The following is a 27,408-nucleotide window of genomic DNA, read 5'->3' as shown; positions in this document are numbered from 1 at the left end:
GTGGGATAAGCAGTTGAAGGAAACCGGCAGTTTGGTGGAGAAACCCCGTTCTGGTAGGCCATCAGTCAGTGACGAGTTAGTAGAGGCTATACGGGATAGCTACCTAAGGAGCCCTATAAAATCTGTGCGTGCGCCCACATCGAAGTGTATTGAATAGGTATGAAACTGGGAGGGTTTTCCTTTTATTTGGTGCAGATTTCACATTTCTATCGTCTTTTGTTGCTTTCCTGTGACCAGTCAAAAGTGCACCATGACTTTATGGACACACTGTATGTTAACCTCCAGCTTTCTCATCTTGACTTTGGTATCACACAAGAGGTTGCTCATTTTCTGCTCAAAATCTTATTCTTCCCTCAAGGTCCTGTTATGAGACGACAGATGACACATACCCCCAAATTCCTGTACCAAAGTCCTATACCCAGTACCTCAGAATGTGACCTTATTTGGAAACAGGGTTGTATAGATACAGTTAGTTAAATTAAGACAAGGTCATACTGGAGTAGAGCCCTGCTGACTGGTGTCCCACTAAAGGCTGTTGTGTGGAGACAGTGTCACAGGGAGAGCACCAGGTGAAGACTGGAGAGGTAAGCCCCAGCCAAGGAAGGCCACGGATGACTCGCGTGGTGGGAGAGGGGCTTCGATGGCTCCTCCCACACAGCCCTCGGAAGGAACCAAGCCTGCCTGCACCTTGATTTGGGACATGACTTTGACATCTCAATTCTTGGACCTCCAGAACGATGGGGAAATACATGCCTGTTGTTTAAGACAGTCAGTGGTAATTTGTCACGGCAGCCTCATGACACGCATGCAGGTCCAGGTCCAGTCCCTTCTCTGCAGTCTGTTGAGGGTCAGCACTCGGGTCCCTGAGGGGCCCAGGAAGGCCCAGGCTGGTATCAGCTCCAGAGTCTCAGTGGCATAGCCCTGCCCCTCTAACTGAGGGTGCCCTTCCCCAAAACAGGCTCTAGGCAGGGGGGAGGCAGCCTTGGCCTTACTCCCAGGCAGCACTGAGCATGCTCAGGAGAGAGTCCCTAGAGCCCAAGGCCCAGCCACCACTGGTTGGCTCGGCCACTGACCACGGATGCAGGTGTTGGGTGGGCCCTGCTTTCCAGGTGATGCCTGTCTACCCTCAGGCTGCGAGCTGTTTGAGGAAGAGTCTGTTAACCTCAGCCCAGACAGATCCTAACTGGGACTCTGAAACAGGATAGCGACCCTGCGAAGTGGTGGTGACCAGGGCCGAGGAGGAGCAGGTACATGGGAGGGGGGCAAGAGGAAGAAAGGAACACTCGTTCCTCTGCACGGTCTCAGCCCAGCAGCAGGCTCACCCGAGAGCGCCAGAGCGACATGGCCTGCGTCTTCCTCTCCACTCACTCAGCCCGCCCTGGGGGTGGGGCGATGTGGGGAGTGGAACCTCTTCAATGTGACGAACAGGTGCTACCTTCACTTTCTGCTCCCCGTGACTGACAAGTAGTCGTTGTGGTTCCCATTTTACAGATCAGAAAACTGAGGTTTACATTAGCGAACTGGACAAAAGCTCCACAGAGGTTGGTTACTAGCAGCAGCCACCAAATCTGCTCTGATTCACAAGCTCTGGTGGCTTTTGGAGCAGGACACCCCTTGTCTGGGTGCTGGCTTGGGTCCTGGGTTTGAGGGGAAGCCAGTCACAGGAGCAGCCAGCTGCGGCCCCTTCTGCCACTGAGGACCTCTGTACTTCTTCATCTGTGAGTTCACTCCCTGATTCTTATCACAACCACTAATTAGAATCTTATCATAACCCCTCTGTGACTGAGCCCCGATGCCCCCCAGGGCTGCCTGTTAGACAAAGGGCCTCTGTTCCCCTCCCCCATCATCACAGCCCGGAGAGACAGCAGGTAGCCCAGCAAATGGGGTGTCATGCGCAGCTGTGCCAGCACACTCAACACTCAGTCCCTAATCCTCCTCCACTAAGTGGTGATTGCTGCACAGCCCAGGGCCTGGGCCTCGGCCCCCTGACTGCAGCCGGTGGCCGGGAGAGGGTAGCAGCTGGCGGGCGCACTTCGGATGGCTGCCGCGGAGGCAGATGCCAGGCCAGATTATTCCAGGAAGGCTGCGCGAGGGGTCTGCATTTGCACTTCAAAGGGGTCGGACCACAGCTCCCCACTCTTGGGACCTCGGTCTATTGTGAGTGAGTTACCCACCCGGCCCCCCTCTTTCCTAACCTGAGGGTGCTTTACACACCCGAGGAGTTGGAGCCGCCAGCCCTGCCCGGTCTGGAAGCTCTCCTCCCGGTGGGTCTGCTTAGTGGGCCCGGCACGGACTCCTCACGGTGGCCTTTTAGTCTTAGACCTCCCAACGCCTCGGTGAGAGGTCAAACTGTGTCCCTCAGTAGCTGTGTTGCCATCGGAACCCTCAGTACTTGAGAACCATCCTTGTTTGGAAATGGAATCCTTGCAGATGTAATTAGGTTGAACTGGCCTTGAATCCAATCTGACCAGTGTCCTTACTGAAGAGGAGAGAGACACAGAAAGAACAATGCCCGGTGAAGACTGACGCACCAGGCAGCCAGGGGAAACTGAGGCAAGGCTGGAAAGATGCTGCTGTGATCAGGCTGGGAGATGCCGGAGGCCACAAGGTGCTGGGAGAGCTGGGACCACCCTCTGGAGCCTTCAGCGGGGGAGGGGCCCTGCCCACACCTTGATTCCAGGTTTCTGGCCCCACAGTGTGAGACAATGAAGTTCCATCAGCCTGTGCTGCTTGTTGGTAGCCCTAAGAGAGCAGCAAGCCCCTGAAATGCAGGTGGTGTTACACCGCGTTAACTAAAGAGGAGAGGAGCTGAGAGCCCCTGACTCCCCAGGGGCAGAAAGCTAGGACTGCTGGGGCTTCTGCTGTTCCCACGCTGGGCACTTTCCCAAGGACCAGGCTCTGACTCCAGGCGATCTGTGTGGCTGGGGAAGGGGAGACCAACCCTAGCTCCCCCTCGCCCCCCATGTAGTTAAGGTGTGACTAGGGCCTTAAACCACCTCATGAAGCGGAAAGAAGACTGGACTGGAAGCTGAGAGCATCCCTCCTCCACCTGACCCCTCTCAGCTCCCCACGTGACCACGGTCACCTCATCATCACTTGTGTTTGTGTCTCCTCGACCAGGAAGCCAGTCCTGAGAGCAGCGGGGGCTCAGCCCTCTCCCCACTCCTCCCACTCTGCTCAGCGCATGCCTCCTGGCTGGTCCTGGGCCGGGATTTGAAAGGCATGAGCATCCTCAGGAAGCTTACCATCTGGAGGAACCGTGAAGGACGAGGTATTCCAGCTCCTTCCAGGCCAGTGCTGTCAGAGCAGCTGTCAGCCTTCCTGAAGGCAGCATGTACTGAGGTCCAGCCAGGCCCAGAGCACAGGCCCTGACTAGGTACTATTCCGCTCTGCACTGTACAACCCCACCCACCCCGGTTCTGGGCAACCTCATGGGACCCAAGGGTGGGCTATGTTCCACTCCCAAGCCAGGCACCCAGTCCCAGTGGAACAGCCCCGTCAGTTTCCTTGGTCCTTCCCCACCGGAGACCCTGGCCGGTGGCCTCCAGGGGGTGGAAGCCAGCTTGTAGGTCATCTAGCAGCACCCTCGCCAGGCTCGTGAGCGCTGCTGGCATCTGGGTGGGGCAGAGGTAATCGCTCATCTTGAGATGTCACCATCCCTTGTTGTCTGTCTGGTGCCTCGGGGGACACAGACTGGAAGATGCTGAGGGGAAAGACCACCACGTGAGAATCTTGAGAAAGTGTTGTTTCAACGGCCACCAGCCGTGGAGGTGGCCCTTGACAGTGTCCTGGTCATTCAGGGAGCTGTGAAGGGGGTTCAGCGTGCCTCCCGGCACAGGAGTGCCACAACTCCTGCGGTGCGTACACCTGGGACTGCAGAACCACTGTGCTTTCCCCGACAGTCTGGGCTGCTGCCTCCCTCCTCCCGGTGCCTCTGAGAGAAAGGGAGGCCAGTTATTGTGCCTGCCCCTCCTGGGCCAGGAAGCGAGGGGAACCCTCCCCTTGTGCCAGTCCAGGCCCTGTCTCCTGCCCAGGAGTCTGAAGCAGCTTAATGACCTCTTCTTGCTTCCATAGGCGGTTGAAAGGCGAGCCCTCAGCCCTCCCTAGGCCACCTCCCTATCATGCAGCCATTTGTCTACAGTCTGTCCTTTCTTCTCTGTGTAGAGCACAATAGCCTGGAAATGGCCACTTCCTCTGTCACTTACTTCCTGAGATGGCCTCACCAGCTGCACGAGGGAAGAGCCCTCACCAAGGATGCTCCTGATCATTATGACATGTGGATAAGGGAAGCTGGACCGCAGAGGTTAAGGGGTTTGCTCAAGGTCACTTAGTGAACTAGCCATGAAGCCTGTGGAAGTCTGACTCCCCATCCAGACCCTTCTGCCAAGGACTGAGCACCCACTGTGGCCAAGGACGTGCTGGCTGGCTTTTGGGCCACTGCTCAGAGGTTACTGATAGCTGGGCTGGTAGGCTGGCTCTTAGCAACCACAGAACAACACAGCACAGCATGCCCTGGGCCCCCTTCCTTGCCAGCCCCAGTTCTGGTGGCACCAGCTGTCCTGCACATGCCTGGTGTCTGTCTCACTATGGGAGGTTTGCTGCAGGCATCTGAGGAGTTCTCAAAAGTGCCTGTCACTGAGCACACTGGAGAGATTCAACACACGTTTCTTCTTTTCTCTGTAACTTGCCCAAGTTACAAGAATGATCCTTGGCAGTGAGCAACAATGAGCATTTGCACAGCTGTCTTTAGGGGACAGGAAGAGGGCGCCATGCATGTGGGTCACAATTCAGCTTCCCCAGGGCACTGGATTGGCTCTCGGCGCCATCCCGTGAGGACCTGGGCGTGGGCTGGTGAGAGCCAGGACAGAGGCCCCCGCCATACTGCTCTGGTTTGCAGTGCAGGTCAGGGGTGGAGGTGGGCAACAATGAGGGTACAGAGATGAGGGGGGAGAAGAGAGAGAGAGAGAGAGAGAGAGGCTGTGGTGGGGGCAGACCACCCTCCAGGAGGAGGGGGCGTAGTGGCTGCAGCTCTCAGCTGAGGTTCCCTGAGACTGGCCCTCAGCTCCGAGAGCCCCTGAGCCCACAGCACACCTCCACGGGCAGTGGCGGGGGAGTGGGGATGGGGCAGGCGGTTGTACAGGCCCAGGCCTTCCACCCCCCTCGGTGTGAGGATCAGCTGAGCACTCACAGGGAGGGCTCCCCTTTACGGGTTCGCTGGCTTCCTGTCCTTGGGGTGATCCTGGGACAGGTTCCCCCGTGGAGCGTGGAGTGTGCGTGCGTCTGTTTAGACCCAGCCGCCTGGGCTGCCTCACCAATGTCAGAGGCACTTTCTGGAGGTTGACCTGCTCTCTGGTAAGGAGTGGGGATGAAACCTAGGAAATGTGGCGCCCTTTCCCATTTGGAAGCACCCTCCAGCCCCTTCTTACCACCCCCATGTACACACACTCACACCCACCACACACACTCGCACATACACACACAAGCCCTAATCTTCAACATCAACTTAGAAATACCTGGAAACTAGAGAAAAGGAGCCTGTTTTCGCCGGTTTACCCATATGTGTGTGCGCACATGTGCACATGTGTGCGTATATAAGACAAGTAAGTGGCTTGATAGTCATCTTTTCTGTGTGGCTGTGCCCTTTGGGAGTTGTAAGTAGGGAAATCCCCTACTAAACTGAGCCATTTCAAGATGGCAGTGTGAGACTGAGCCTGAGCATGACCTGCTTTCCTCAGGCTCAGGAAGCAAGAAGGAGCTGCTGACCAGCTGGGACCGCTGGGCTTTAGGCAGGAGTCAACTGGTCTTCCCGTGCTGTGCCTTTCTGTGATGCCAGCTCTGGCTGGGAGCCAGCAATGGGCATCGTTGTGACCCCCTCCCCCACTTTCTAAGTATAGCCTTTGAGTTCTCATCAGACGGAGCTGGAGCCAGAGTCTCCCTGGAAAGCACATGCTTTTACAGGGCTGGCTGGGAAGCGGGGCAGGAGGCCCAGGGGCTGGAGGGGGGCTGAGCAACTCAGCCCCCCCATGGCTTCCTACCTGGGCGGCCTGGTTTGCTGGGCTTCCTGTCTATACAGAATGGGCTTGGATGGAGGCCCAAGTGAGCGGCTATCTCCTGTCAGGCTGATAGTGGCCAAAGGTGGGGCCTGAGGAGACCATGCTCTGAGCATTTTCAGGGGTGGAGGATGGGTGGCTCTGATTGCTCGGGCCACGCTCATGAGCAGTGGAGGGGAAAACCAAGGCGGGCCCTGGCCGGTTGGCTCAGCGGTAGAACGTTGGCCTGGCGTGCAGGAGTCCCGGGTTCTATTCCCAGCCAGGGCACACAGGAGAAGCGCCCATCTGCTTCTCCACCCCTCCCCCTCTCCTTCCTCTCTGTCTCTCTCTTCCCCTCCCGCAGCCGAGGCTCCATTGGAGCAAAGATGGCCCGGGCACTGGGGATGGCTCTGTGGCCTCTGCCCCAGGCGCTAGAATGGCTCTGGATGCAACAGAGCGACGCCCCAGAGGGACAGAACATCGCCCCCTGGTGGGCATGCCGGGTGGATCCCGGTCAGGCGCATGCGGGAGTCTGTCTGACTGCCTCCCCATTTCCAGCTTCGGAAAAATGAAAAAAACAAAAACAAAAAAAAAAACAAAAAAAACCCAAGGCGACCTTGGTCCAGCAGACATTCGTCTACTCACTGCTGCTCCCTTGCCACCCCCAAGCCCAGACCCCCTCCTGGAGCCCGGTGTCTCCCAGGTCCCGTTTTTCTCTGTCTGGGAAATACTTCAGAATCCCATTCACTTACTCAGGGGTCACCTCTGCAGGGATTACTCCTGTTCCTTAAAGCTCAGCCCACAGACGTGCGCTTCTGACAGTGGAGTGTCAGGCCGCGCAGGGGAGGGCCTGTGCTGAGGTGATGGTGGCTCTCTGTCTGTGGGCAGTGGAGCAGGGGCTCAGACACCACCTTCCACGGCTTGTCAGGGACAGTGAACCGGAGCTTACTGTAATGAGGGAGGAAGCAGAGGCAGCCTGGGGTAAGCGCTGTGGCCGCAGCCAGGCCTCACGTCCTGGGGGCCTGAGCTCCTGAGCCATAGCCCCTTGACACGGGAAGTGCAGGGCCCTGTGAGGGGTGGACGCAAGCTCAGGTTTGGGAAGTCACCCAGCCCCAGGGGCGCACATGGGAACATCCCTTTGGGCTTGGGCAGCAGCTCCGCCCCACTGGGCCTGCTCTGCTACACACTGGTCTTCCTCCCTCATAAAGCCAACCACGCGAAGGGAGCCGTGGCTTTGAACCCACGGGCTCTATGCACAGAGCCTGCAGCCCAAGAAGGTGCCACCAGTGACAAGTCATGGCAGGAAAATCATCCCGTTACTTTTGGTGTAGAATTTCATTTGTCTCACCCGTCGCTGATGATAAATACTGTCTTGAGCTACCTACTGCTCAGTTAGCCCTGCTGGAAGCAGTGGGGCCAGGGGTGGCAGGAGAATGGAGGGGAAATCTGTGCCTGTGTGTGCACATGTATGTGGATTGTGCTGTGTGCACATGTATGTGGGTGTGTGTACGCACATTTGTAGGAATGATTGCGAGGCAGGGCCGAGTGTGGGGAGAGCGGTGGGCGAGGAGTGGCTGCCCCGGGGGAGGGAGCAGGGTGCTGACTGCGCCCTTTGGCAGGGATCTTGGTCAGTGTCACAGGCTGGCTCAGGCCCAGGCCTGTTCTGCCACACCCCCTAGCAAATTTCTCTTTGTTCTTTTCTTTCCGCAGCTGCGCCCTCCCCCAAGGGGCTTTCCCCACAAGCCAGCCTTCTGGTGCTGAGGAGGGGGGAAGAAGAAGGTGGAGAGACAGCTGACAGGATCAAGTCAGCTGTTCTCCAAGAGCTGGGGCTGCGGAAGTCTGGGTAGCCACTGTAGTCATCATAGATTGGAGCAGTGACATATTAACAAACAATAATAACTATGGTTAACGAATTATGATAGTAGTAATAACAATGGCAACACTACCGTATTTCTATTGGATATTATCTCGCTTAATTGTCAAATCAGCCCTCTGAAACCCAGGGTTAAGTCAGTTATGTCACCAATGTCAGCCAGCGGCCGTGGTGGAGCCTGGAGCAGGGGGCAGCCAGCTCTGGTGCGCAGGTAAGCACCTGTCCCCTCCCGGAGCTGCCCTCCACGCAGGCACCTGCTGGCCTCGGGGTGGAATGTGGGACTGGGCAGCACAGTGGCGTTCTCTCACAAAGATGGTGACTGACAAGAGGAATGTCTGGGTGTTTACTGAGCCTGTGCTGATGGTAGATGTGAAGTTTCGGTGAGTATACTTTGGTCTGTAGTTAGATTCGGTTTGCTGAGATAGGTGTTGGGACCACATAGTGGAGAGGCTTGAAGCCAGCTGAAGGCATTGAACTTCATTTGGAGGTCAATGGGGAGCCCCTGAAGGGGTCTGAACAAAGGAGGCAGCATGGGATAAACCCGACTGCTGAGTGTTGGTGGCTTTAATGGGACAGAGTGGGTTGACAGGGTTGCCAAGGCGACTGGGTCTGTCATTCACTAGCCATGTGACCTTGGGAACTCCTTTCCGGTCTCTGTCATAGTGAGGTGGTTGGAATTAGGTGCTTAAGGTCTTGGGCATTGTGTGATTCTCCTGATGACTCAGCTGAGACAGTAGGTGCAAGAAGGGAAAAGGACAGAGGGCTCTAAGAGGAGGAGTGGACCCTACAGGATCTAGGTCTGACTAGAGGGAGAGGACGAGGAGAGGCAGGTAGCCAGGGGCAGTGCCCACTGCAAGACAAGGCTGGTGGACGAGAGCAGCCCCGGGACGGGTCAGATGACACAGCGCGCGAATAAATGTCTGCTGAGCCCCCAGCAAAGCAGACCCCTCTCATCCAGACAAAAGGACATTAAGAAATATGTATAGATGGATAAGTTAATTGAACATGTCTCATTCAAGTCACATGGAAAGATGCTATTTTAGCTTGAGCCTCCATACAAGGTTTAAGCCATTTTACGTAATTTTGTTTTTAATTTTCACGTGTGGAAGCGCGATGCTTCATACTTCAGGCCTGCCAGTGGTCTTCGCTGGAAGTGACAGGAGGAGCTGTGGGAGAGGAAGGCAAGGTTGCAGCTGCTCAGGGCTGCAGGGAACATTCAGGTGCAGTGATGAGGATGCTGAGGTTAGAGGAGAGCCATGAGTCGCCTGTCAAGAAGCTGTCTGCTGAGGCCCCAGGGAAGGTAAGATTTCCACAGAGAGAGAACTTAGGGGTGAGCGAGGGGGAAGGTCCAGGTTAGGAAAGGACAGTGACTAGCACAGGCCCCCAAAATGTTGAAAAGAGGGGATGCTTCGGCGCTTCAGCCTTCCTTTTCTTTTCTTTTTTTTTTTTAATTTTATTTATTTATTTATTCATTTTAGAAAGGAGAAGGAGAGACAGAGGGAGAGAGAGAGAGGAGAGACAGAGAGAGAGAAGGGGGGGTAGGAGCTGGAAGCATCAACTCCCATATGTGCCTTGACCAGGCAAGCCCAGGGTTTCAAACCGGCGACCTCAGCATTTCCAGGTCGATACTTTATCCACTGCGCCACCACAGGTCAGGCTCAGCCTTCCTTTTCTTGTGCCGTCTCTCCCTCTCCCTGCCTGTGGGCTCCGCCCTGCCCAGCGCAGAAGAGTCCCTGTGCTTCCCTGGCACTCGGCAGAGCGGGGCCGCCTGCTTCCCTCTCCTGCTGCAGCAGGAGGTCTGTAAGGAGGGGGACCTCGGCTGTTTCTGTCCACCTCTGTGCCTCTGGTACCCAGAACAGGGCTCAGCATCACACTGGAGCCCAATGAGTCTTCACTGAGTGGATACACACATGCGCATGTGAGGGAGTGAACGGTGATGTTCGATGCTTCACCTTGTGATGTGTGGGTTGAGGAGAAGTTAGGGGGCAGCATGATTTTCCTCACATAGCTCAGAAAGCATCTGCTACGGAGGCTGCCTGGGGCCATCGCCCACTGCCCCCCCCCCACAAGCACAGCACAGTCCATCTAAGGCCCAGGGAGGGCACCCTGCGACTGTGCTCCTGTGGCCATGCTGGGGTTCCAGCTGTTTGTTCTGAGGAAGAAAGAGGCTCCTTCCCCCTCCCTCCCTCTCTTCCTCCCCCACTTCATTTCCCTTTGTTCTTTTGCCCCTAAAATAATAAGCAGGTTTGGGGGTTCAAGGAAGGCTTGCGTCCTGGACTACACTCCAGGAGTGGGGTGGGGAAAGTCTTTGCCCCCCACTCTGCTGCCCCTCCTGAAGCTGGAGGAGTCACTCATGGCCTGTCCCTTTCCAGGGGCCCTGCTTCCCTCGGTTCCTAGACCTGTGGGTGGAGTGGGGCTTGTTGGGGTGGCATGGGGGTGGCTGGAATGTGCTTTGGTTATTTACTTCTAAGCCACATAATAAATCACCCCAAATGTTGAAAGTTGGGCTTAGAAACCCTGCATGGCATGGTCCTGAGGGCAGGTTTGTGGGAGGGCAGCAAGGGGGGTGGGCAAATCTCTGTTCTACAGGGGTTGGCTGGATCTGGTCACTGTTCAGCTGTGCTCAGCTGGACTCTAGTGGGACAATAGGGCCTTCTGCCCCTGGGGTCTCTGTAGAAGGCTTGGGGGCTTCTCACAAGGCAGCTCAGGGCCCCCAAGAGTATAAAAGTGGAAGGTTAAAGAGAACCAAAGGGCCTGCCTGAACTCAAGGGGAGGGGGCCATACAGGTGTGAACAGCAGGAGCCTTATTTCAGGGGAAGCCACCAATTCAACAGTCTGGCAGCCTTGGGTCGGGCTGCGAGGAAGGTAGGTGGGGCTTCCCAAGCTGGGCCTGACTCCCTGGCCCCAGTGCAGGGGGCTTGCCATTGGACCACTGTGGGATCCAGTCTCAGCCTGGTCACTCTCAGCAGCCTGGCCTTCCTGCTTCTCCAGCATGCTCCAGGGACCCGCGCGGGCAGGCAGTGACCTCGCAGGTGTGAGCACCTGCCTTGGCATGCACTTCTTCTCTTTCCCTCCCCATTTTCTCCCCACCTTGTCCCCAAGGCCCCTTCTACCTGCCACCTTCCCTGGACATTCTGATCGGTCCCACCGAAGAGACTCGGTCATCTAACCCCCATGCATGCCATAGGCTGCCTCCTGCTCTGAATTCCCTCCTTCCACGGCTCTTCTGTCATCTGCCACCTGAATAGAAGCCCTCTGATCCTAGGATCTGAGCCCAAGGCAGTAAGTCGGTAGTGCTTGCCGAAGTAAATAAGGTAGGCTGGCACAAGATGGCTGCACAGATGGCCACTGTGGTGACTGCGTCTCCCCAGCTGGAGGCCCTGGGTAGGGGGAACAAGAGCCACTCTGGACTCCTGCCAGAGAGGCCGTGTGCGACAGACCAAGGGGTTGGCTGGTGAGGTGGGCGCTGGAGGCGTAAGGTAAGGGAGGCCGAGGTTAGGGCTGGGGAGGGGTTCTTTTGGGGAGGAGCCTTGGCCTTTGCAGAGGACCATTCCCTGGGTCTCCTTTCCCCTTCTCAGGGCTAACCAGGGTCCATTCACTGATGAGGCCACAGGGTTGGCAAATGGCAGGGTCCAACTGGATATCTAGCTGCTACCAGACCCGTGCTTTCCTCATGACTCATCGTGCAGTCCCAGCTCCATCCCTGGTCGGAAGGGCATTGCCTTTCTTTTTTTTTTTTTTTTCATTTTTCTGAAGCTGGAAACAGGGAGAGACAGTCAGACAGACTCCCGCATGCGCCCGACCGGGATCCACCCGGCACGCCCACCAGGGGCGGTGCTCTGCCCCCCAGGGGGCGATGCTCTGCCCATCCTGGGCATCACCATATTGCGACCAGAGCCACTCTAGCGCCTGAGGCAGAGGCCACAGAGCCATGCCCAGCGCCCGGGCCATCTTTGCTCCAATGGAGCCTTGGCTGCGGGAGGGGAAGAGACAGAGAGGAAAGCGCGGCGGAGGGGTGGAGAAGCAAATGGGCGCTTCTCCTATGTGCCCTGGCCGGGAATTGAACCCGGGTCCTCCGCACGCTAGGCCGACCGGCCAGGGCCGGCATTGCCTTTCTTATTCCACATGGAGCAGCCCCAAGAAACTGCCGAGCTGTAGACAGGGTGAGGTGGGGAGTGTGGGGAGTGTGGGGTGAGGTGGGGAGTGTGGGCAGACAAGAGTGGCTATGGAGGGCATGGGAAATGGCATTCTTTATTCATAAATAAAAACATAAAATCACCAGAAATAGTTTACATGGCCAAAAAGGGGGCATCAAAGAACAAAATAAAACAAAGCTGTCAAAAGCAAAGCAAACCAAACAACAACAAACAACGAAGAGAAAAATAACTGTGTACATACTCTTCCGAATGCGAGTCCATCTAGAGGCAGCCGTGGCCAGGGGCTCTGGTGCTGCCTGCAGACACAGCATGGACTCCGCACAGAGGGGAGGGGAGCGCCCACCTGCACAGGGCTAGCGCTCAGGCTCAGCGAGCTCAGGGCCGCTGGGAATGACCCTCCTCGAAGCTGCTGCTCCCGTGGTCCAGCCCAGCTTCCCTTGGGCGGCCCCACTGGGTCAGAACAGGACCAGGGCGGGGACAGAGGCGCAGCAGTTTCTTCTCAGGGAGACACGGCCCCCAGTCCCCACAGGGCTCAGTGCCCATGGTGTGCAGAGTGCCTCAGCAAGGCTGCCTGAACACCTGCAGCAGGCACCCAAGAGTCTGGTCCTCTTGAGTCCCACAGGCGACTGCCCCCCTGGGAGAGGGGCTGGGTGCTCTCTTTGTGGACAGTGTTGCCATGTTCAGGCATTCTTTGGGAGCAGAGCGGGTGGGTCTGGGTGAGCAAGCACGCCAGCGGGGCTGCTCAGAGGGAAGGACAGCGAACTCATGTGGCCCCAGGTCAGGCTGAGGCCACGTCGCCTGACCTCCCCAGTCCCTGCTCAGCCTCCGCTGTTCGGAGCCTCCTTCTGGACAGCTTGGCTTGGCATAGTCCAGGGGGAGTAAGGAAGTTTTTCCACAGGGAGGGGAAGAAAGTCCACATGGCAGTGAGTTTGCTATGTTACAGGACACTGATGCGCTCTGGTGCCACTGTGGGCCATCCTGGGGCCTTGGGCTGGTGGCAGCCCAGGGAGGGCATTCATGGGTTGGCTGAGGGCAGGGATGTGGGGTGCAGGGTACAGTCACACAACAGTTAGCACCTACCATCCCGGACTCAGCACCCACCTCTTCTCATGTGAGGGACTGTCTTTGGGGAGGGGTATCAGGGGTATTTCTAGCCTGGAAAAGGTGCACAGCCCCCTTTCTCTGTCCTGCGGGGCAGCCTCACTAAGGGAGGGACTCGGACAAGGCACGGGCTGGTGGAAAGGGAGAGATGAAGGGCCACGGCACAGGGGATTTCTGACTTAGGGGTCTGCACTCTGCCCCCGAGGCAGGGAGGGGATCCTGGCCTATGGGGTCCAGGTTTAAATCTAGTTTATGACTAAGAGCCATGGCTTCAAATTCCAGACACACTCCTCTGTCGTGTGAAGGCAGCAGGACAGGCACAGCTTAACCCTGGGGGTCGGAAGACAGATCCAACCTCAGGAAGACGGCCCTGCCCTCACCCCAGACTCAGGGAAGGAAAAGGAGCAGCTCCATTCCCACCTGGAGGCCTGGAGCTAAAGGTCAGAGGTCAGAGAGGCAGCTGGGGACCGGCACGGAACTGGTAAGGACCCAAACTCTCTGCCCCCCTGGCCTCCGGGTGAGCCCTCCCAGCAGGCCGGTACGAGGCGTGGGAGCCCAGCAAGGGCTGGCTGTCCCCAGCGCAGCAGCTGCGGCTAGAGTAAAAAATAGAGCACAGAACAGCCTGGCTGCCTGCTAGGACTCGCTTGCTTCTGAAAAAAAACAAGAAAAGAAAGAAAAAAAGGAAGGAAAAAAGATTCCTGAAATAAGCAACTGAGAAAGTCTATCTTTTCTGTCCTCCCCCAGCTCTGCGTGTCTTCTGAAGAGAAACCCAGCCTCCCCAGCACTGGCCCAGCTCCCAGCAGCTGCCGCCTCTGGCCTCTGACAGTCGGGGTTCTTGTGGGGCCGTGGTGGGGCTCAGGGCGGAGGCAGACCAGCGGCAGCCCTGGGATGTTCCCGAGGCTGGGCCTGCGCCCCTCAGCCCTGCCGCTTGGCGCTCTGGTGGGAGGACTCCAACCAGGAAGGACCCCTGTCTGAACTTGGCACTGGAGCTGTGAAGGGAAAGGTGTGTGTGTGGGCTGTGTGTGCTGCGACCCAGATCATCCTGCCAATGCTGGCGGGTCGTCTTAGTGGACGCGGGCTATTTTGGATCCAGCTAAGGCTTGATTCTTGGGAAGAAAACAAGTTCAAAGTAGCTGTTGGTCAACTTCAACCAGGTGGGGAAGCCCTGCCTCCAGCCCTTCCCCGGCACTACCTGGAGGTTCTCCTTGGGACAGCTGGAAAGCCACAACCATCCCACACCATGGTGCCTTCCATCTTCCCTTCCCAGCACCTACTCAGCTCCTCAGCATCTGTGGCTTTACGGAGAGTGGTTGCTGAGGCCCAAGGTCGCCCGCCACCCAGAGGCTGCTAGCCTCCAGTTAGCAGAGCCCAGCAGGGTCTCCCTCTGCCCCGTGGTCCTCCCTGAGCGAACTCCGGGGCTGCCACAGCTCTGCTCGCTTTCCGTGGCTGCGGGATCAGGACAGTGCTGATGGTGCTCAGCCCAGTTCTGCACACTCCACTCCAGCCCCTACACCTCCTCGGCCAGAGGAAGAGCTCCGGTTATGACTGGGTCAACTTACAAGGGTGCTGGTCACAAATGGCTTTTTTCTATTCCCAAGGCATCCCAGTGTATCCAGGGGAGAACGACTGTGGGAAGAGAGGAGGTCACTGGCCTTCACGGCAGCCACCGCCATCCCTGGGGGAGGGAGGGTACCTCTAAGTATTTGAACAGAGGCCAAGGCTGAGGGAGACCTTAAAACTGGAGGCCTGGTGGGCTGCAGAATGGTGAGCACTGGACCACGGGAGAGGGGCAGAGAGGCCAGGCGGCAGTCCCTTCTCTCGCCTCCTGGCCCTCCCCTCAGGGACCCCAGGCCTGTCCCCGGGCAGGCCCCAGAGAGGCCCAGCTACTGAGCAGGGAGGGGAGGGGGCCTCCTGGACAGGCCCAGCGCCTCTGCCTCCCAGGGCCAGGCCCCCGCTCTCCCCCTCCCAAGAGTCCCTCAGATCTCAGTGGCTATTATGTCCTCGTAGGGGATGTCAGCCCCTTCAATGTCAATCTCCAAAGATAGCCCTGTGCCGTCCCTGTGGGCCAGCTGCTGCAGTGCCTTCTCCAGGTGCTGGTTGCGCTGGTACATGGCCAGGTAGCTCTGCTGCAGCTGCTTCTGGTACTGAATCACCTTCTCCTTCTCCTCCTTCCACACCAGCCGCTCATGCTGGAAGCCCGATGACATCTGGCTGTGGCCTTGCCGCTCCTCCTGCAGCTCAGCCCGCAGCCGCTCCAGCTCCCGCTGCAGGGCTGGGATGTCCTCGCAGAAGGCGGGCGCTGGCCCCGCCCCCAGCCCCGGCCCCCAGGCCACGCAGTCCCGCTGCAGGGCGGCCTGGGCCCGCAGCTCCAGCAGCTCCTGCTCCAGCAGGGTCACCTTCTCCCGCAGCAGCTCGGCCTCGTTCTTCTTGCGCTGCAGCTCATTCTCGCAGACCTCCAGCTCCAGGCCCTTGGTGTGCAGAGCGCCCTCCAGATCCTGCGTCTTCAGCTCCACGCCCTCCAGCCTGCCCCGCGTGTCCTTCAGCTGCGCCTTCAGACTGAGGATCTCGCTGGCCTTGGCGTTGACCTCCATCTGGGACTCTTTCAGCTGCTGCTTCAGGAGGGAGATCTCGCCTGACTTCTGGCACACCTGCCAAGGGTCGGGGCGGGAGAGGAGAGTGCAAGGAGTGAGACATCGTAGCCCAGAGTGAGTTACATCTCCACCGCCTCCCAGCACGAAGCCATCCTGACACGGAGCCTCCCAAGAGGCCCCAAGCCTGCTGGTCTGAGTGACCCATGGAGCCCCCCCCACCCAGGCTCATTTCATTCTGTAGTTTGGCTTGGTCTGTCCTCATGCCTCCCTCACCACCAATTCAGAGTCAAAATCTCCATCTATACCCAAGCCTGTGGTCATGGGTCAGTCAATGACCAGGGGCTAAATCTGTCCACTGCTGGCACCTCCATCATCCACATTTAACATCGATGGTACCCACTTCCATGTCTGCCACATTTCCACCCCCACGCTTATGCACATACATTCTGATCTGTCCCCTGCATACCAGCTCCCCTCTCCTGCCTCTTGGGGTGAAGATACAGCCAGGCATTTACCCTGTGATAAGCACGGCACCTGGCTCAGAGACAAGGCCTAATTCCTACCTACCAAATGACGGGCTACTGTGTTTCCACTGCCCCCTGCCCTCACATTTCTATTCCTCTTCCGCACCCAATGTTGGCCAAGATCTGCAAACAGACCAAAAGCACTGCAGGTCTGTCCGTTTCTGAGCCATGGCCATTCAGGGTCACGGGTGGCTCAGAAGACCAGTCTGGTGCATGCCACAGAGTGTTTCCCGCTGCCCCGGGAATGCTGGCAGAGTGAGGTCAGGGCGTGGGCCTCTGACGAGGGGATTCTGGGAACAGGACTGGAAGCCACCTAGATACTCCTCACTTTTCATCTCACAGTGGAAATCTGCCCCCCCCCCCCCCCCCCCCCCCGCCGCTGTCATGAACCACCTCAGAAGCACTGACTGGAATCAAGGCCAAGACTGCATTTGTTCATGGGGGGAGCAGCACGGAGCCATGGTGGAGGCATGGGTCTGGCTGGGGATCCTGACTTGACCACTCATGCCCTGAGTGACCATTAGCGCAGTAGTAATATGGTATGGTATAGTGGTTAACAATTTGAGCTCTGGGGCCAAGCTGTCAGGATCAAGTCCTGGCTCCGATACTTACAATGTGGTGGGCATGGGCAAGTCATTTAACTTGCTGTTTGCTATCACAACCTCTCTGTGCCTCAGTCACCTTGACTATAAACTGAGGATTAGTAATCATATCTTCTCCACCGGGTAAGGAGTAGAAGAGAGAACCTAGGGCCTGGCACTTAATAAACACGCTAAACATTATTGTTATAAATATGTTTGAATGTATCTATGCTATAAAAATGTTTAATTTATTTAACTTACTGTTTTACTGTATAGCCTGACTGAACAACCTGGGAGTGAGGTTCATAGCAATGTCCAGCTTAGTTCCAGGTCAGACAAACAAGGATGGGGTGCCTATTGCCAGCACTAGCTTCTATCTCCGAGATGCTCTGAAGTGTCCCCGAGCCCTGGCTGACAAGCAATGACCCAGAGAGGGTCTGCTGCACCCACGTCGACAGGAAGGAGGAAAGGCACTGCTCCCGTGGCTAACGTCCTCTCCGCTGCGGGCGACCTGGCAGACGAGGAGTGACTCTCTTCTCACCTGTCTGGTTCCCCATCCATCTCTTCCACAGAAAGGAGCCTTTCCCTCCACTCCTGGTGACGCTGTCACTCTGATTCCCAGTATAAGTACACAGAGCTCCTGTGCAAACAGATGGCTGAGCTGCTAGGGTGGTAGTGCTGGTCCAACCAGACACAGTGACCCCTCAGTCCCTGTCCAGGGGAAAGTCTGCCCTGGGGTGAAGCACAGCACCCCCCTCATCCCAGCACCACCTCCAGGGGCCTCCCAGAAATAGAAGCTGCTCTCAGGCAGGATGTGGGGGTCAAGGCAGATGCACAGGCCTCACCTCCAGCTTGCCTGACGGTGCATGAGCCCTTTTCTTCCTCTTGTTTCTATCTCAGACCCCTGATAGAGCCTCCACTTCCACTTCTAGAACTGCTCCATTCTGTCACTGAGACCTGCCACAAACAGGGTCACTCTCACCAGTGGGTGGGGCCCTTCCCTCAAAAAGTAACAAATCCTATGCTTTCTTGTGGCTCCTGGACCGGCATGAATCCAGGTGTGGCTGTGCCTCCGTGGAGGATTCTGTGAGCAGACGAAGCGAGTTGGCCCTCAGGTACCCAGCTAGGCTTTGTTTCTCATGACTCCAGCCTCTCTTGGTCAGTGACTGGGTCAACAAACTCCATTCTGGGGCCATGAGACCCTGACACAGGAAGAGAGGGAGAAGCCCAAAGTGCATCCCTGATGTGGTTACCCAGGAGCCTCTCGCTTGGATCATGGAGCTGGCTCTCCAGCACAGCATGCTGGGCTAGGCTGTGTCATACACCACTGGCCAGACCTGGAGCAGGGGAGGGGTCTGGGCACCAAACCTCAGCCACCCCAAGCCTCACCTCCCACTGGGTCTCCTCCAACGCAGGGGCGAAGCTGGTCTTCTCCTTCTCGTAGGACCGCAGCTTGGTCTCCAGGAGGTCCTGCTCCTTCATGAGGTTGTCGAGCTCCTGCCGGAGCTGTCGCTTCTCCTGCTGGAGCTGCAGCACCTGCAGGTGCAGCACTTGCTGCGTGCGCTGGCCTTTCTGCGAGGCCGACTTCCGCTTGCTGCCGCCCTTCTGCTCCGGACCCTCCGGCTCCTCCTGGCAGCGCCAGCGCCGCTCCTCGCACGCCTGGCTGGAGGCCAGCTCCTTCTCCTCGAAGCTGCGCTGCAGCTTGTGCAGCGCACCCTCCCGCTCCAGCAGCTTCTGTTCCAGCTCCTGGATGGCGCTCTCGTCCGTGGAGATGGGCGAGCGCACGCACGAGGAGCCCCTGTCCACCTTGCCGGGGTGGGCCAGCTTGCTGCCCCCATCAGAGAAGGACAGCGCCTTCAGGCTCATCATGTTGCTGTCCTGGAGGAGGATGCCCTGGGTGATGTTGTGGGCTGAGCCACCGAAGCGGCTGGCCGGCCCCACGGCTGTGACCAGTGGGTCCAGCTGGTAGCTGCTGGTGGTGCTGTGCGTGGGCAGGCTGGACATGGAGTTACGGCCGGAGTCGGAGAGTGCCCCGGAGCACAGGCCGGGCTTCAGCTCCTGCTCCTTGGGCTTGTCTGGAGGGGCGGGGTGCAGCTGGTGGCTGGTGCCCTCGGGGGAGGCATGCAGGACGGCCCCCGATCGCGGCAGCACGGGCTTGAAGGCTGTGGGCCTCGGCGCACCCTTCTCTGAGGCCTGGGGAGAAAAGAACCACACGACCTCATGTCCCCCTCCCCACGCTGCCGCGTGGCGCCCTTCTCCATCACAGCCACAGGCGATCTCCCCCGGTGCTCGGAGCAGCCTAATGTGTGGAATCCTCCTCTCAAGCAGGAGAAACCCCTCCGTGCCAGGGGCAGTGGGGACAGGGGGATGTCTTTCATAATCACCCGGGAACTGCCACCCGTCACCAGCTTGCCTCAGCTGCCTGAGACGGGGAACAGCTTCAGCTCTGTCTCTGTGCAGTGTAGGCAGGGACTCTGGGATAGGTGAGCACGGTGTCCCTGTGATAGTCAACCCCTTGCTCACCTCACTGTCCCTTCTGGTAGACACCACCCTGGCCTCCTCAAAGGTTGGGAAGATCACTTGGCATAACCTTTTTCTTTTTCTTTCTTTGTTGTTTTTTTTTTTAGTGAGAGAAGGGGAGATAGTAAGATAGACTCCTGCATGCACCCTGACCAGGATCCATCTGGCAACCCCCATCCGGGGCTGATGCTTAAAACCAGGGGTCCCCAAACTATGGCCCGCGGGCCGCATCCGGCCCCTGCCGCACTTCCGGAAGGGGCACCTCTTTCATTGGTGGTCAGTGAGAGGAGCATAGTTCCCATCGAAATACTGGTCAGTTTGTTGATTTAAATTTACTTGTTCTTTATTTTAAATATGGTATTTGTTCCCGTTTTTTGTTTGTTTTTTTTTACTTTAAAATAAGATATGTGCACAGGGATTTGTTCATAGCTTTTTTTTATAGTCCAACCCTCCAACAGTCTGAGGGACAGTGAACTGGCCCCCTGTGTAAAAAGTTTGGGGACCCCTGCTCAAACCAATCGAGCTATCCTCAATGCCTGAGGCCAACATGCTCAGACCAACCAAGTCACTGGCTGCAGGAGGGAAGAGAGAAAGGGGAGAGAAAAGGGGACAGGGAGGGGGAGAGGTGGTCACTTCTGTGTGCCCTGATTGGGGATCGAATCTGGGGTGTCCACATGCTAGGTTAATGCTCTGTCCACTGAGCTCTAGCCACTACCATTTTCACTGGTAAAGTGCTTTTCAGTTTATAAGCCCTTTAGTTTGTTTTCTTTTTTTTCTTTTTTGTATTTTTCTGAAGCTGGAAACGGGGAGAGACAGTCAGACAGACTCCCGCATGCGCCCGACCGGGATCCACCCGGCATGCCCACCAGGGGGCGATGCTCTGCCCACCAGGGGGCGATGCTCTGCCCACCAGGGGGCGATGCTCTGCCCCTCCGGGGCATCACTCTGTTGGGACCAGAGCCACTCTAGCGCCTGGGGCAGAGGCTAAGGAGCCATCCCCAGTGCCCGGGCCATCTTTGCTCCAATGGAGCCTCGGCTGCGGGAGGGGAAGAGAGAGACAGAGAGGAAGGAGAGGGGGAGGGGTGGAGAAGTAGATGGGCGCTTCTCCTGTGTGCCCTGGCCGGGAATCGAACCCGGGACTTCTGCACGCCAGGCCGACGCTCTACCACTGAGCCAACCGGCCAGGGCCAAAGCCCTTTAGTTTGAAAAGCTTAAGGCTCTACGCAAATGTGGAGGGTCACTTCTTGGTGTGTCCAAGCCAATGTGGGGCAGGTGACCACTGGTGGGCCCCATGAGAGTTTAATCTGGCCTAAGGACTGGGTTTCTGAGTATGTAGGACTCTGTGTCCTCATTTCTGCTAAAGATTATGGCAAGAAATTCATAGTCCTCATCCAGTCAGATGCCTCCTGGCCCAGCTTGAGTGAGCAGCTCTGCACCATCCGGCAGCCAACGAGGAAGGAGTCTGCTGGCCAGGGAAGTGCCAGCTCTCTGCGTGGACTCCCCGTCTGCTCTTCCAGACAAGCCAGAGCACCCTCTCCTCCCACACACACTGAAAATGCTGCTGCTGCTCCTGCCAGCCCGGTGGGGCAGGGAGGGCAGGAGCTCAGAAAGCCTTGCATTTCCCCTTCGCTGTTTGCTCAACGGCTCACCCAGGACTGACCAAAGCTTCTCTTCCTTTGTTCAACCTTTGATTTCCGCAGTGTGGCTGGGCACCCTCGCCCTCACTGAGTGCTCCAGCCCTTCGCAGCTCTAGATGCTTAGATCATTGCCGCTACCCCTCCCTGCCCTGTGCTCTCCACTCGTTTTGCTCTCTCCTGCCATTCCAACCCATCTGCCATTACCAGAGACTCCCACTTACCACTTCTAGTTGATCAGAGAAGGGCATGAGCTTGGGTGGGGTAGACGGGCCAAAGTCCACCCTAGCCTGGCCCCCTAAGTCCCCACTGGACAGGGCAGTATAATCAGGGTGGTGGGAGCCTCGAGCCTTCTGGCTGACTTTGATGTAGAAAAAGTCTTCACTCTTTCCCATTTTGGACTTGCCATGACCTGAGTCCTGGGAGAAGCCAAATCTGAGCAGCCCGTCTGAGTACCGGTTGAGCTTCTTGAGGTGGGAGGGCTTGCGCAGCTTGTACTGGGAAGCCCGGCAGTGCTTGCTGTGGAAGCCGTGGCCAGAGATGAGGCTGCTGACGCTGCCCATGGCGCCCCGGGGCTGGGGCCAGGCGGGGCAGAGCGGGAGCCTGGTGCGGCTGCGGCAGCGAGCAGCAGTCCTGGAGCTGCAAGGGTCCTGCGGGCATAGCAAACCGCTCACAGAGCCTGGGGGAGCGCAGACCTGGAAGAGACACAAGGGCAGAGTCAGACGGGCTGGTGGCGCCTTGAAGGGAGTCATGCTCACTGCAGGGTCTGGGCGGTGGCGAATGTATGTGCCTGTTAACAAAAGCTCAGCCCTGTTTGTAAGCTCTCTGTTCTTCCTTTGTCCCCAAATTCAACAAACCTTCGCCGAGGGCCTTTTTCTGTCCGGCACTGTTCTGGGCATGGAACACCGGAGTGGCCAGGACACTTCCTGTCCCCGTGCTTGTGGCTCGTGCCGAGTGCAGTGAGGACGGGCCAGAAACAAACGTGCACCATCTCAAGTGACAGAGGTGACATGGGAAGTAAAGCTGAGTGCATGAGATGGAAGTCGGAGGGGGGTGTTGTTTGTACAGGGAGCACCAGGGAGGCCTCTCTATTGGGGTATAATTTAAAGGGACCCCCACAATGAGGGAACAAGCCATGCAGCAGTGTAGGGTCTTGAGAAACAGTTCAGAAGCAGTCCGAGTGCCGAGCCCTGAGTCCCAGCGGTGGGGAGAGCCCAGCAGAGGCGAGACCTGCAAGGAAGCCAGTCCCGCAGCAGGGCGGGCGAGGAGAAGTCAGGTGCTAGCAGGCCTGGGCCACACAGAGCCTGGTGGCCTAAGGGTGTTTGCTGTTACTCTGATGGCTTTAAGCAGTGACACCATGATCTGACTGAGGCTGTGGAAGGTCCCTCTGGCTGCTGTGTGGGGAAGAGGCTGTTGAGGGGTCTGGGTGAATGTGGAGGGCCAGTTGTGTTAGATGAGTGACTACCATGGCTGGGTCAGGGTGGTAGCTTTGGAGTAAATTTAAGATTTAATTTTAAGTTTCAGCTGATAGGATTTGTTACAGGATTGAACGCAGGGAGCAGGAGAAAGCAAGGAGCCAAGGCTGACTCCACTGTTTTTATCCAAGGAACTAGAGTAAGCATGCTGCCATCCACTGAGATGCAAGACCACAAAAGGCGCCAGTTTAGGATGACGTGGGGTGGGAAGTAGGGGCTCAGTGAAGACGTGGAGGAGTGTTGCAGAGTGGGTGGCGGGCTGCGTGGGGCCTGTGGGGGCTGCAGATGGCTCTGCGAAAGTTGTCTGCATAGAGAAGGCAGCTGAAAGTGGGGGAGGCCATTGGAGAAGCAAAGGCAGGAAGACAAGAGAAGGCTGAGGACTGGTTCGTGGTGGCAGGAAGGTGAGGCGTCTGAGGAAGAGAAACTGAGACGCTTCCAGTGATGCAGGAGACAAAGGAAGCCACGTGAAGACGTTGTCTCAAGGGAGGGCACCAGAGCTGCCGAAGTAAGGTGACTGAGAACTGGTCAGGGGATTGGGCCCTGGGAGGTCATCAGTGGCCGCAGCAAGAGCAGTTCTGGTGGAGTGGCAGGGAGAGAGGAAAGAGAGAAAGAGGAGGGAAATAACTACACCTTGGATGCTAAGAAGAGGTACGTGATAATAGGGGGGTCCTCAGGTTACGACAGTCGCAACATATGATGTTTCAAGTTTACGACACTCACTCCCATAAAAACTTAAAAATATTGAGATGTGAGTGTTTTGGCTTACACAGTTCGCGTCATACTTATGGATTATGTAGGCAAACCAGGTTGTTATGGGTGCCTTGCAATGCTATAGCCAGATTTTGGAAGAGAAGTTGTTAACTTTCCAGACAAGCCTGCAACAATTCTTTAAGAAGGTAGAGATACCTGCAACAGATCCTGTACCCTCTACATCAGCTGCTTCTCGAGATGAAACACCTGGAGTACAGGTAGAATCATCTCCAGCATCTCCTGCCTGTTCCTTAGGTAATCCTGATTCTCCTGACCCAGCATCTCCAGCACCTTCTATAGGTTCTCCTGCCTCTCCAGCTTCCTCCTCCCCATAGGTCACTCTCTCCACCTTGCAATACCCTTCCAGTGTGCGAGTCAACCATGGGAATAAAGGTAAGAATATTTTTTACACTCATTTTTTGTAACTTTTTCTATTGCTACAGTACAGTGTCCAGTACAGTATATTTATGTCCTTTTCCTTTTTCTGTGGCTTAGTTGTGTTTTTATGTTCTAGATTATGACTTTACAACTGTGTTAGGATAGGTAAGTGACTTAGGCTAGGGTGTGTTTCAACTTACACCAAAATTCGGGTTACATCATTGTCGTAGGAATGGAACTATGTCACAACCTGAGGACCTCTTGTAAACAGTTTGGATTCCCAGTTATGCCCCCCTGCCAGTTGTGACATGTGAGGTAAACTCTAACATCTTCAACCTTCAGTTTTGTTTCGAAGACAGTTTCAATTCTAAGACACTAAACAATTTTTTTTAAGTAATTGAAATGCATCTAATAATAAATGCTGAAAACTATAACAACGACCTTGCCTATCACTGGACAGAGGAACACACTGGGACTTCAGTGCCAACACACTCACAGATCTAGGCAAATCTGTAAGCACTGGTCACATGACTTCCAAAGCAAAGAAAGGCTGTGGAGTTGTCGTGCGTTGTGAAGGAGTATTTCTCTTAGCCAGTCAAAAGATCCAATTAAGAAAGAAAAACGACAAGTTTAATAAAAAATGAAATCAGAAGGAACCCTGTGCTCTTTACTCTGCTCTAAATGATACTCTTGATCCTGAAGGGGCAAAAAATGTCCCGGGCAGGCAGGCAGGCTATGGGGAGTTAGTTCCGCATGCACAGCGGAAGGAGCCAGAAGCCTCCTCAACTGTGAATGCAAAGGCTTGGACTAAATCATGCATTGTTACCCTGAAGAATGAAGTGGCTATGTTATGAATAAATATGCTTTATGTTCCATTTGTAAAAGCACAATACAACCAAACATCATTGTGTAAGTGTAATGTATGTTTTCCTCTGGAAAGCTTTTCCTAAATTGACGGCCTCTGAGAACCCATGAACCATAGCCATTCCTACCCCAGAGGATCGTGATGAGGAGTGTATGAGATACCACCATCAGCTAACAGGTGTATACTAGGTGTTCAGAAAACGGTAGCATTTTCATTGGTATTATGATATCATTACCCTTGTTCCCTCTAGCAATCATCATTCCTATGTTATCTTTGATCCACCCCCCACCCCCATTTTCCAGCATGAGATCTTGCCCTTCCAAATGCAAACAGAGCTACCTAGGAGTATGGAGTTCCTCTGCTCACTTAACTGGTTGACAATGACGAATATATTTTTCATCCCCCAGGTCATCCATCTCTTATTTAGCCAAGGCCTTCAGTTCCTTGGAGAAGAAAAATTCTGTTGTCCATATGTAGGAAAGCTATTTTTGGCCAAAAGACTCTCCTGCACTCCGCACGTTATACCCCGTGGGCGACTGGCCCATCCCAGTGCACATCTGTGAGCATCTGTACGGACAGTGTTGTGGAGATACGGCAGATCTGGATGTGAAAATCAACTTCTCTGAGGTTGCTTTGCTCACCAGATAAAAATAGTAACTATTTTCGAGGGTCGCTATGAGGATGAAGCAGACTAACAGAAGTCAAGGGCAATGCTCGGCACGTGATGGGTGCTCTACAGACACGTGATCAATGGAACGGCGGGCGAGGGTGTCGCCATCGAGAAGGGTAGAACACAGTGAGACTGTAACTAGGCAGACATACTCCATGGGTCCCTTTGCATTCCCTGGCTCCTCTGCTATCTCCTCTCACCTGCCTCTTGAGACACCGCCAAATTTGTCTTTCCCCGAACTGGTCATCTTAAGCATCTGAAGTGGCACAATCATCACGCACCCTGACGAAAACCCTCAAGGCTCCCTATTGTTCTTAGAGTAGAGCAGACTCCTTACCAAGTTCTGCAGGCCTTGATTTGCCTGCTACGCCAATCGTATCTCACCCTCTTCTTTCCTTGCTCATATCTACATCGACAGCCCCTCAGCTATTTTTTGTTGGTTGAACACAGCAAGCCTTTCGCCACCAAGGGGCTTTCGCTCCTGCTGTTGCCTTTGCTGACAAGTCCCTTCCCTTAGCCCTTTACACAGAATAGCCTCTGCCAAGGTAGCTTTGTCTGGTTACCCCAGGAAAAATCCATCTCCGCAATTACTCTCTATTCTTCCAATCTGTTCATTTCCTTCATAACACTGGCTTGATTTAATCTGAAATCTTATTTTTAAACGTGTGTGTTGTGAATGTCGCCACCAGAATATGAGCTCAGGGGGAGCAAAACTTTGCATCTATAGTTTCTAGAACACAAAAGAGGAAAGTGAGGCACAGATTCAGAGAGGTGAGATGATCTGGCCTTTGTTATTCAACTGATCAGTGACCATGGTGGACCTAGACCCAAAGTCCATGAATCTGCTCGATGGTACACTGTTGAGGACTTCAGGTGAGGTTCAGAGATGTTAGGGGTCAGCCTTGGATAGCAGTGAATTTCCAGGGTTGGGGCAGAGAAGCCTGGAGGAGAAATCAAGGCTGTTGCCCTTGGCCATAGCTTCACTTCCCTGCTGGGCGGATGACAGCAGGGTTTCAGGTATAGATGAGCCCCTTTGCTACCTGAGCAGCAGCCTGGATGGCTTGTGAACCACAAGCACTGCTCTAGGCCCCAGAGGACTGGGAGAAAGACCCATGATGCAGGGGGGCAGAGGAAGGAGGGCTGAAGGATGGTGCCTCCAGCCCTCCGAGTGCATTCTTAGTCCCTGATCCCTGCCCTCCCTCCATTTCCCAGGTCTTGAAACACAGAGGAGCTTTGAAGTTTGAGATTATCCCCAGATCCACTAATTACCTTTAAATGTCTGGACTTGTTCAGTTTTCAACTTGGAGAGAACATCACAGAAAAGTTGGCTGTGGTCCAGCCTAGTTCCCAGCCCTAGTTTCCCACCCACCCAGCTCTGAAGGACTGTGTATCTGTGCTCAGGGAGGAGGGAGGAAGGGCAGTTTTACTCCTGGGAGACAAATCCCACTAGCCAGGGGTATGTGTGCAGGGTGGAAGTAAGCAATCACACAGATCCCGGGCGTTCAAACAGGGGGAAGGAAGAGGGAAGGACCAGGTTGAGGAAACAGGGGAAAAATGATAGAACTTCACAGTGAGTATTTTGGAGCAACCTGTCTGTACGACCTCCCACTGATTTCAAAGGAGCAGCAAGAACTATACTTCGGTTCTTAAAGGAAGAGAGAAACAGAGAACAGCTAGTGGAAAAGGAACCCCTAGGCTATCCTTCTCAGAATTTGGCCCCAGAGAACTCAGGAGATATCACCTCCAGACCCAGTGCCATCCCAGTCCCCCTTTAAATGACTGTGGCTGCTACAGCAGGACTGGCAATGACCTGGATTCTGGGACACCCTCAGCTCTGAGCTGCTTCTACTCCCACCACAGCCGCCTTCTCCCACTCTATTCTGCTTACTCTTTAGCAAAGGAAACCAGGGCTGATGCCACAGAGACCACATGTCTCCGATCGTCCCTTCCTGGAATATGGAGATAGAGACACGGAGGTGAAGAGGGGCCTGTCTAGACTCAGGAAGGTGAAAAGTAACGCTACACACCCTCCCAAACACAGGGAAGAGCAGTTTAGGACCTGCCCATACCAATCTAATCCTTCTGGCCTGGGGAAAATGAGGGTCCATACCTGCCCTCCCCTCTCCCCCAGGCCTGAAGAGGTAGGTCATCACAAGATGAGGATACTCAGCCTCCAGCCACCTTACCCCTTCTCAGCCCTCCATTCTCCCCTTCCTCTCCCTGTTTTCTCTCCCTCCTTCACTCTCCCCTTCTCTCCTCC

General features: G+C 55.8%; 1 protein-coding gene across 3 annotated transcripts in view; it reads right to left on the bottom strand.

The window, feature by feature from the left end:
- Positions 1–12,145: 12,145 nt before the first annotated feature.
- The window catches only part of LZTS1 (leucine zipper tumor suppressor 1), a 63,573-nt gene continuing 48,310 nt past the window's right edge, over positions 12,146–27,408 (bottom strand). For all 3 annotated transcript variants that reach the window (XM_066268109.1, XM_066268092.1, XM_066268101.1), the window contains exons 2-4: positions 21,235–21,705; positions 18,246–19,049; positions 12,146–15,808 (exon numbers count right to left, since the gene is read on the bottom strand). In XM_066268109.1, coding sequence (XP_066124206.1) covers positions 15,137–15,808; positions 18,246–19,049; positions 21,235–21,573 — 1,815 coding nt within the window. In that variant the 5' untranslated portion in view covers positions 21,574–21,705 and the 3' untranslated portion in view covers positions 12,146–15,136. The remainder of the gene's footprint in view (positions 15,809–18,245; positions 19,050–21,234; positions 21,706–27,408) is intronic.

This window comes from Saccopteryx bilineata, chromosome 1, assembly GCF_036850765.1.
Source record: "Saccopteryx bilineata isolate mSacBil1 chromosome 1, mSacBil1_pri_phased_curated, whole genome shotgun sequence".
NCBI classification, from domain to species: domain Eukaryota; kingdom Metazoa; phylum Chordata; class Mammalia; order Chiroptera; family Emballonuridae; genus Saccopteryx; species Saccopteryx bilineata.
Note: the sequence above shows the minus strand (reverse complement) of the source record. Positions and strands in the feature narration are given on the sequence as shown.